A 10,966-nucleotide genomic window follows, 5' to 3' on the forward strand; every position below is an offset into this window, starting at 1 on the left:
GTGAGCCTGATGGTGATTCAGGAGCAGGCTAAAAGATTGTTTGAGGCCTTGAAAAAAGAAAAGGGGGAAGGGAGTGAAAGTGGAGAGTTTGTGGCTAGTGAAGGCTGGTTTATGCGTTTTAAGGCTCGTGCTAATTTGCATAATCTGAAGGTGCCAGGGGAAGCTGCCAGTGGTGATGCAAAAGCAGCAGGTGCTTTTCCTAGTGCGTTGGCTGAGATAATTAGGGAGGGGGGTTACTGTGATAAACAAGTGTTTAACGTCGAGGAGATAGGCTTGTTCTGGAAGCCTATGCCTACACGTACGCACATTGCCAAGGAGGAGAAGACAGCATCAGGCCATCAAGCCAGCAAGGAGAGACTGACTTTGCTACTTGGGGCGAATGCTGCTGGTGACTTCAAGCTGAAGCCCTTGGTGTGTCTGGCCGAGAATCCAAGGGCCCCCAAGGGCATATGGAAGGGTCAACTACCTGTCATCTGGAAATCTAACAAGAAGGCCTGGGTGACACCTAGCGTATTTGAGAACTGGTTCACCAACCATTTGGTGCCAGAAGTGAAGGACTACTGTGCTTCCAGGGGGCTGCCCTTTAAGGTGCTGCTAGTGCTGGGCAGTGCCCCTGGTCACCCTGCCGATCTGAATGACTTTCATCCAAGTGTCAAGGTGGTTTACCTTCCACCTAACACCACCTCCCTTTTACAGCCTATGGACCAAGGTGTCATTGCCTCATTCAAGGCCTACTACCTCCGAAGGACATTGGCTATGGCTTTTAGGGCAACTGAGGATAAAGAGTTGACTCTCAACGACTTTTGGAAATCTTACAATGTTCTTGCTGCTGTAAGGAACATTTCTGATTCTTGGGATGAAGTTAAGCAGACGAACTTGAATGGTGTTTGGAAAAAATTGTGTCCCCAGTTTGTGAATGATTTCCATGGCTTTGAGGATTCAGTTGAGGTTGTCATCCAGAATGTTGTTGAGCTGAGTAAGCAGCTTGATTTGGAGGTGGAGGCTGAGGATGTCACAGAGCTGCTGGCATCTCATGGAGAGGAGCTATCTACCAAGGACCTCATTCAACTGAAACAGCAGGTAATTGAAGAGGAAGACACACCAACCCCACAGCCCAAGAGATTTACAAGCCAGGAACTGGCAGGGGCCTTTGCCATGATAGAGGATGCCTTGGCAAGGTTTGAGGCTCAGGACCCCAACAGTGACAGGTACAGTAAGGTTGCCAGAGCGGTCATGGACAGCCTGCAGTGTTACAAGGAGATTTGGGAGGACAAGAAAAAGGCATCCTTCCAGACCAGCCTTGCACATTATTTTAAGAAGGTAGAGAGGCCTGCAACAGATCCTGTACCCTCTACCTCATATGCCTCTCCAGACTCACCTGACCCAGTATCTCCAGCACCTTCTGCGGGTTCTGCCTCTCCAGACTCACCTGACCCAGTATCTCCAGCACCTTCTGCAGGTTCTGTGTCTCCAGCCTCACCTGACCCAGTATCTCCAGCACCTTCTGCAGGTTCTGCCTCTAAAGACTCACCTGAGCCAGTATCTCCAGCACCTTCTGCGGGTTCTGCTTCTCCAGACTCACCTGGCCCAGTATCTCATTCACCTTCTCCAGGTTCTGCCTCTCAAACCTCCTCCCCCCAGCAGCCCAGTGTAAGCCTGTCTCTCCCTCCTTTACAACGTCCAGTGTGCAAGCCAACAACAGTAGTAAAGGTAAGGATAATACCGTATTTACCCTTGTATGTACATATGTGCTTTATGTTTTTTATTATTTACTTACCACAAGTAAAGGTCAGGAATTGTTATCTATCTTTTAATTTTTTTTAATATTTCACTTCATTACTGCTGTGTATGTGTGCCATGTGAGTGACATAGGTTCTTATGTAGGTGGGTTCTGACTTATGGTGAAAATTGCATTATGTCACGCAATCGTAGAACCAGATACACACACACACACACACACACACACACACACACACACACATACTAGTAGCCTGGTGCACAAAATTTGTGCACTCGGCGGAGGGGGGTCCCTCAGTTATTAAACATTTTAGGGAACAACACTGACCACATTGATGATGGTGGTGGTCTTGTCAGAATGTGTTATATTATGCAGATGAAAATCTGTTTAAACAGATTCGATGTAGATATTTTCAAAGATGGAAGAATTGTCCCTGTCAACTATTTTAGTTGATTCATATCTTCTGTAATTGTCATCATTGCAAAGTTTTCAGTCCCCATATGGATTGCTGGATATAATAGGTCACGCGCTGTGCTGTCCTTTGTAGCCTTTGTTACCTTAAGGACTCTAGTTTTCCATTTATATGTTTCAGTACCAACCTTACTGGCTTAAAAATGTAAGCTTTTAACACTGTTCTCTCTGTTTCGTATCCTTCCGATGAAAAGTGGAGTTGGGTTGCAGCACAGGAGAGAAATTCAGAAGGGGAATATTGAAGTAATGACTGCAGTAGGAGAAGAGGAAACCTATTTCCCTGGCCACAGGCGCTGATGCCCTGGACCACAGGGCTGGCAGCTTCTCCGGGTGGCTGCAGCCTGGGACCTCTGGCCCATAGCTTATCCATCTCCTGGGCTGCAGCCAGCCCCAGGTGCTGGCGTCTGGACCAAAGATGGGTGGCTTCTAGTTCTGGGGGCTTCTTTGTCTCCGTCTGTGCTTCCAGGGAGGACAATCAGTTATGTGTCATACAAAAATAGGCATCACCAATCGCAGAAGCCAGGTGCGGGGCAGGGAAGCCACGGCCGGGGAAGCTGGCGGAGACTGCTCCCTGCCCATGTACCTGGCTTCTGTGATCGCCCCTGCACCTGGCTTCTGTGATCGTCCCCGCACCTGGCTTCTGTGATCGCCCCCGCACTTGGCTTCTGTGGTCATCGATTGCAGAACCCGGGTGTGGGGCAGGGAAGCCACTGCCCGGGAAGCTGGCGGAGGCTGCTCCCTGCCCACGCACCTGGCTTCTGTGATCGCCCCCGCACCTGGCTTCTGTGGTCACCTATCGCAGAAGCCGGGTGCGTGGCAGGGACCCCACGGCCGGGGAAGCTGGCAGAGGCTGCTTCCCTGTCCGCGCACCTGGCTTCTGTGATCGCCCCTGCACGCGGCTGCTGTGGTCACCGATTGCAGAACCCGGGTGTGGGGCAGGGACCCCGCTGCCGGGGACGCTGGTGGGGGCAGCTTCCCTGACCCCCTGCACCTGGCTTCTGCAGTCACAGTCGCTGTCTGTGTCCGCTTCCCTGCCCCACCCCCAGGCTTCTCCGATCACCCGCTGGTGGCAGGGCAAAGGTGGCCTCCAGGGCCGACCTTGGCCCTGCTCCCTGGCTCTTGCCTGCGCCTGGGTTTCTGATCACTGTCTTCCATCCTTCCCCTTTCGCCTCCCATCATTGCGAGTATGCAAATTAACTGCCATCTTAGTTGGCAGTTAATTTGCATATCACCCTGATTAGCCAATGGGAAGTGTGTTGGAGCTATGGTTAATTACCATGTTTGTCTATTACTAGATAGGATATATATATTCCTATTTCTCTCTCTCTCTCTAAGATCAATATCTGTGTTTTAATCACCTAGTCAATCCACAGACATGTGAACACCAGCACAGCCTAGGGGCCTGTGATGACAAGCAGCCAAGGTTCTCTTGAGGGCAGAGCATACAGTGACCCAGAGAACAGTATGGGAGGTGCCATCTGTGTCAGTGTGGCAGGTGGGGAACCCGGGCTGAGCTGCACAATCACCCACAGGGGATGATGACATCAGCGTGGTCCCTGGGACTAAAAGCAAAGCAGCCAGGCACTAACATTGACAGATGAGTGAATGAAAAGGGAGTCCATTTCTTTTTTTTAAGTTTCTTTATTGATTAAGGTATTATATATGTGTCCTTATCTCCCCATTACCCCCCACACTGATGCTCTCACCCGCCTGTTGCAACATTACAGTTATGAAGTAGCAATGAAAATAATTTTATGGCTGGGTCACAACATGAGGAACTGTATTTAAAGGGCCAGAAGGTTGAGAACCACTGGTCTAGAGGACTTATCCAGTGATGTCAGTGGTGTTGTAAAGTCCCCTACTATGATTGTATTGTTGTCTATCTCTCCCTTGATATCTTCCAGGATTTTTTTTTTTATGTATTTAGGTGCTCTTGTGTTGGGTGCATATATATTTATCAGGGTAATATCCTCTTGTTCTACCAATCCGTTTAGTATTATGAAGTGGCCTTCTTATCTCTTGTTATGGCCTTCACTTTGAGGTCTATTTTGTCAGATATAAGTATTGCTACCCCAGCTTTTTTTTTTTTTTTTTTTTTCCATTTGCCTGAAAGATATTTTTCCAATCCTTCACTTTCAGACTATGTGAGTCCCTTGTTCTGAGGTGGATCTCTTGTAGACAGCATATATAAGGTCGTGTTTTTTTTATCCATTCAGCCACTCAATGTATTTTGATTGAAGCATTTAGTCCATTTGCATTTAAAGTTATTATTGAAAGGTTCTTGTTTGTAGCCACTGTTATTTTTTTGTGCCTGTGTTCCTGCTTACCTTTTTATTTCTTCTTTTTGCAGCATTCCCTTTAGCAGTTGTTGCATTGCTGGCTTGGTAGCGATAAATTCCCTTAGTCTTTTTTTGTCTGTGAGGTTCCTGATTTCCCCTTTAATTTTGATTGATAGTCTTGCTGGATAGAGTATTCTTGGATTCAGTCCTTTGCTTTCCATCACTTTGTATACCTCCTTCCATTCCCTTCTAGCTTGATGTGTTTCTGTTGAGAAATCTTTTGATAACTGATGGGGGATCCTTTGTAGGTAACTCTCTGTCTCTTCCTTACAGCCTTTAAGAGTCTCTCTTTGTCGCTAACATTTGCCATTGTGATTATGACTTGTCTTGGTGTGGGTCTTTTGGGATTCATCATGCTTGGGACTCTCTGTACTTGTGTACATTTTTGTTCTCCATATCAGGGAAGGTTTCTGTCATTATTTCTTCACATAGATTTTCTAATCCTTGCTGCTCTTCTTGTCCTTCTGGCAGCCCTATTATATGTATGTTACTTCGTTTTGTGTTGTCCCAAAGCTCCCATAGGCTCTCCTCTTGCTTTTTAACTTTTTCTCCAGTTGCTGTTCAGATTGGGCTTGTTTCTGTACTTTTTGGTAACTCAGTAATTCGGTCCTCCGCTTCTTGTAGTCTACTGTTGCAACCTTCCATGGTGTTTTTGATTGTAGCTATATCACTTTTCATTTCTTCCTGATTTTTTGCATAGGTTATTGATTTTCTCCTCCATCAGGTGAATGAACTCTATGACCATTACTCTGAATTCTTTTCTTTTTTTTTTGTCATGTTGCATGCTTTGTTTCACTTTTTTCCCTTCTTGGCGATCTTTTTCTTTCCTCTGGGGATTGTTTCATTGTCTCTCCATTCTATCACCAGAAGGTTCAAATGTCAAGTAACGGGCCATGTGTAGTGGGAGCCATGTTTAATGGGAGCTTCGCACCCCGCAAGTGTCACTGAAGAACTCTGACACCAAGATGTGTGGCTACCTTGGGTTGGGGGGCCACGCTCACCTAGGATCACATTCACAGGCACTTAATGTGGCCTCATGTGCACACCTAGAATTAGGGACCCTGCCTGCACCATCCTGAAACAGATCCCGCTGGCACATGCCAAAAATCAAAGTCTCCTGGCGCGTGGCAGGAGTCAGAGACCCCCTGTATCCACACTGAGAATCGAGTATCAGAGTCTCTGTTGCTTGGTGTGGTCTCGCTGAGAATCAGGGTCCCTGTTTGGGCATGTGCCATGAATTGGAGTTACTGGCTTTTAGTGTGAATGCACTGGGAATCAGGGATTCCAGGTGCGTGCAATGAGAAACAGATTCAAGTCACTGGTGCTGCCTCTTGCATGGAAAATCAGGTTCCCTGGTCTGCTTGGGGGACTGAGGTGCACAGTTGCACTGTGTCAACAGAAGGTGCACTCCTGCCCTGCGGAAAAAGCCTTGCCCTGAATCAAAGTCAGGTGGCTCTGCCCCTCAGTGTGGGCCTGCGGTCTGGTCACGTGAGTGTGCACTGCAAGAAACAAACTCCCCGTGTCCGTCACCCAGGCTCACATTCAGCACTGCCTCCCTGGTTGGATGCAGGCTCTGGTCGTGGAAAACAAGTTCCCTGAGTTCATGCCCCCATGCTCAGATTCAGCGCTGTCTCCCTGCATGGGTGTGGGATCTGGTTGCAGAAAACAAACTCCCCAAGATCGTGCACCAAGGCTCAAATTCAGCACAGGCTCCCTGTTTGGGCACGGATTCTGGTCACGGGAAACTAACTTCCCGTCTCCACACACCCAGGCCCAAATTCAGGTAGAGCTGCCGCTGCTGTGTGTGGGCAAGAGGTCTGTTTGAGCAGAGAGGGTCTGGCAGTTCCTATGCCTCTGCTGTCGGGGTGGCGGGGAGGGGGATTGGCTCTGTAACTCAGGAATCTGTGGCCTCAGTGCCTGGCTTCTTGGTGCTGGTGTGTCTGCAGCTGTGGTCGCAGATCTTTTACCTGAGTGACTGTGGGCTCCTTGTTTGCCACTGTGACCAGATTGGGTAATAGCGAGGCTAGGATCCTAGTCCCAAGCAGTTCTGTTCTTCAAGATGGTGCAGTCTCTGTGCCGGGGGTGTCCTCCCCGGAGTGTTTGTGGTGGCAGCAGGTTTTGCCGTCTAAGGCTGCCTGTTTGGCAGCCCCTTGAAACACCTGTAGCATCTAGCTGTCCCTAGCTCGCACTCACACACACCACACATGTCCACCTACTCCTCTATTGCTCGCTCACTCTCTCTCTCACAAACCCTCCTTACCTTCTTGCTGGCCGCCATCTTTTTGGGGGGAGTCCATTTCTGATGGCGTCTTTACGATACGATATGGGGAATTTTAGGATAATTCCTAACAATATGGGTTGCTCTGGTGCTACATGCCAGGTCCAGAGCTTAGGTGCCATATATGTGCCCACCTGCCATTTCTTATTGAGTTCTGACCCAGTGAACAATAAGAACTAGAGCATACATCAGTGTCACTTGCACTTGAGAATTCCCACCAGGATGGGCAAAGAAGAAGAGAGAAGGGTGAGAGAGAAATGTATCACAGAGGTGGTGAACTGGAATTTTAAGAAAGAAGCTGATTAGAAAACACCCTGTCCTTGTCATGGCTTATTTGTGTTCCCAGTGAAGTTGTGCCTTTGAGAATGAAGCTGTGAGACAAGTGTGGATCAAAGAACTATGGGCAGCAGGTAACGCAAAGTGATGGCCCCAGCAAACTGGGATTGGAGTTAGAAGTGTAACGGGCATTACCATATTGTTTGGTGTCTTGGAGGCAAAATTTGGAGGACAACATGGGTATTGCCTGACAACACCAGTATCAAATCCATCACATTCCCATTATGTGCAACATCTCTTCCTCCCCTGTGTGCCTAACACCCACTGTTATTAAAAGGGGGCAGTGTGACTCACATTTGAGGATCAGAAGACAGGCATCTTGTATCTGTTCATCTGCCTTTATTGTTGTGAGAGACACAGCATCAGTATAAGGAGAGATTGACTTTAATGGGACCAAGGGCTGCTATCTTCTCTGATGTGGGGAGTAGGGGAGCATATGGATGTGCAGGGTGGGGTGTATGGCAAACTTGGAATCTCAAGAGAGAATCTTATCATGGGGTGTACTTTCTCCATTGTGAGAGGATATGAACTTTGAGGACGTGGCCATTGCCTTCTCTCAGGAGGAGTGGGGGCTACTTGATGAGGCTCAGAGACATCTGTACTGTGATGTGATGCTGGAAGTGTTTGCACTTGTATCATTCGTAGGTAAGACCTTCACATCTCTCCTAGATCCTGAGGTAATGCCCACTCTTTATTTATTCTCCAGACTTAGCACTCTCTCTCTCTCAAAGCCAGACCATGGGCTCTGCTAATTTTCCCCACTGTCTTGTCTAATGGGCTGTGGCTGCCAGTGCTGAGCTGTCAGAGAGCCCTGAGCAATAGACTCCATAAGTCTCCCTACCACCAGTTGCCTCAGAAACTGCAGGAAGTGTGTGGGTGTCAGCAGTCTTACAGGCAGCTTAATGGGTCCCTCCTGCTCTTCCTCTCCCAGGAGGGTGACTATATCCAGATTCATGGCTTCCACTTCTGCACCTTCCCTGTAGATAAGGACCTTGGTGAATGCCTGTGCCAGGTATCGTCTTTACGTACATGCACCAGAGACTGTTCTTGTAAGACCCTCCTTCCATTGTCGTTTGTAATATTACCTTCTGTGAATACTATTGCAAACCGAATGCTATGGGCAAGTGATGGCTGCTCACCTTTGTTGTCTTTCATTGATACTTGGAATATTTATTTTGTACGTATTTCTAGAGAAGGAGGAGCAGGGAGAACCTCGGTTTTTTACAAAGTGAACATACAGGACGGTCCTAGAGGAAGCCTGGCCTGGCTGAGTGGCAACTGGGGGGAGGTATGACATAAGGATGGTGTTGAGATTGTACCAGGAACCTGCTCCTGTCCAACAGTGTTTGGTGCAGGTTCCCGTGGCCACACCTCATTTATACCTTTCCTTTCCCACACTTGACACTTTGCCGACTTGTCATTTCATCAATGACTTCTTCGTTTGGCTATCTTCTCCTTTGTGTCCTTTTTACATCACCTATTCCTCTACATATCTCTTTCTGCAGTATTCTACAACATTAATCTATGCAAGTGTTATGAGGATCACATGCATGCTTAAACACCCCTCAAACACCAGCTACTTATGTATTGAATTTTACTTGGAAAGTGAACCAACCTTCTGCACAGCTTGCCCATGTCACAGGCAGAGAAGATCTACTGAATGCTGTTAGCAGCAGAATGAGCTGGACAGTCCACTTATCTTTCATGTGGTGCTCGCCATGTTTATGCTCTATTTCTGTTGAAATCTCCACTGTTTTGTGATCTCCAGTGGTCAAGAACTTCACAGGGGCCTCTTATTAAGCCATCCTATAGGTCTTTTATTTTCAGCCAATTGTACGAAACCAATGTAGTATGTGCAACACACTTTTATCATGGGACTTCACCCTGTCGCCAGAGTCACCATTCATTTTCTCATCATTTCTCTGTTTTCAGGTCATTGGCATAAAATGGATGATGTGGAGGCCTATTGTGAACACAGTGTATCTGTAGGAGAGTCTCAGGTCAGGGTTTCCAAGACAGCTGCAGCCACCCAGAGGACTCATCTGTGTAAGCCGTGCTTCTCAGTGTTAAAAGATATTTTGCACCTGACTGAGTTACAAGTGGTTTACTTTGAGAAGAATGTGTTCTTAAGTGATGCGTGTGTGAGAGACTTGTGTTTCAGTACAAACCCTCACCAGCAACAGAAGGATGCCAGTGGAGAGAAGCCCTGGAAAGAAGATATGGAGAGTGCCTCGCTTGTGACAAGTTGCTGCTTCTACTTATCTGGGGTGCCTGAAGCCAATATGGAGGTCGGTGAAGACTCCCCAGACATCTCAGGGTTTCTCCGGCACCAGGCCACTCTTAACACTGAGGAGCCACACAGTAACAATGAGATTTCAAAGGAATTTCTCAGTGGAAAAAGACATCACCAGGGGGTTGAATGTGAAACAGCTTTCAGCCGGAAACAGAAAGTTGCTTATGAGAAAGGTCTCTGCTCTGGAGATATGATTGATGAGTATAATAAATGTGGGGAAGTATGTAGACAAACCTTCAACCACCTTCAACACAGGAGAGTTCACACTACAGAAAAGCCCTACGAGTGTACTGATGGTGGGAAGGTCTTCAGTGAAAGCATTGCTCTCATTAAACACAACAGAGTTCACACTGGAGAAAAGCCATATGAGTGTAGTGAATGTGGGAAGTCCTTCAGTAAAAGGTCTGACCTCACTATACACCACAGAGTTCACACTGGGGAAAAGCCATATGAGTGTAGTGAATGTGGGAAGTCCTTCAGTCAAAGGTCTGACTTCACTAGACACCACAGAGTTCACACTGGGGAAAAGCCATATGAGTGTAGTGAATGTGGGAAGCATTTTAATCAAAGGTGTTACCTCACTATACACCGCAGAGTTCACACTGGAGAGAAGCCATATGAGTGTAGTGAATGTGGGCAGTCCTTCAGTCAAAGGTGTCACCTCACTGTACACCACAGAGTTCACACTGGAGAAAAGCCATATGAGTGTAGTGAATGTGGGCAGTCCTTCAGTCAAAGGTGTCACCTCACTATACACCACAAAGTTCACACTGGAGAAAAGCCATATAAGTGTAGTCAATGTGAGAAGCATTTCAGTGAAAGGGCTGCCCTCACTAGACACTACAGACTTCACACTGGAGAAAAGCCATATGAGTGTACTGATTGTGGGAAATCCTTCAGTCGAAGGTCTTACCTCACTCTACACCACAGAGTTCACACTGGAGAAAAGCCATATGAGTGTAGTGAATGTGGGAAGCATTTCAGTGAAAGGGTTGCCCTCACTAGACACCACAGAGTTCACACTGGAGAAAAACCATAAATGTCTAGGGAATGTTTTTATGTTTCTCACTTATTGTAAGAACCCTCAAGGGGCTCTATGGGACCCTTTATATGTATGTAAACCCCTTTTATGGGAATGTACACTCTGCTAGATTCTCAGAAATTTGAGATACAAGTGAGACTTGAAGGAGCTGCACTGTAATTTTTAAAATGCCCAGACCTACGACCCAAATGTTGTCACCGTCTCTTTGTCACTGAAGAGATTCCACCTCTAACACCTGGCTCACCTGAGGAGTGTACATCGGTCATCATCCCTGGCTGCTCAGGGGACTGTATTCTGTGTTCTCGCTTCTGCTTGAAGTAATTATGCTTCCTCCAAGCTCTTGGCAGTATCTTCATTCATTTCTCTATGACTAGAAAATTGACCTGACCCAGGATTCATCCAAAGCACTCCTTTTCAGCTAAGAACTGCTACCTTTTTCAGGATCATAGTGGTACTCACATTATGTTTT

At 47.2% G+C, this 10,966-nt stretch overlaps 1 protein-coding gene across 1 annotated transcript; it reads left to right on the top strand.

Annotated features, from left to right (window-relative positions):
- Positions 1–1,609: 1,609 nt before the first annotated feature.
- LOC132222788 (zinc finger protein OZF-like) lies at positions 1,610–10,494 on the top strand. Its single transcript, XM_059677994.1, has 3 exons — positions 1,610–1,710; positions 7,684–7,807; positions 9,095–10,494. Exons 2-3 carry the CDS (start codon positions 7,687–7,689, stop codon positions 10,492–10,494), a joined length of 1,521 nt encoding a protein of 506 aa, XP_059533977.1. The 5' UTR covers positions 1,610–1,710; positions 7,684–7,686.
- The last annotated feature ends 472 nt before the right edge of the window (positions 10,495–10,966 follow it).

The sequence above is a fragment of the Myotis daubentonii genome, chromosome 21 (assembly GCF_963259705.1).
Source record: "Myotis daubentonii chromosome 21, mMyoDau2.1, whole genome shotgun sequence".
Lineage (NCBI taxonomy): Eukaryota > Metazoa > Chordata > Mammalia > Chiroptera > Vespertilionidae > Myotis > Myotis daubentonii.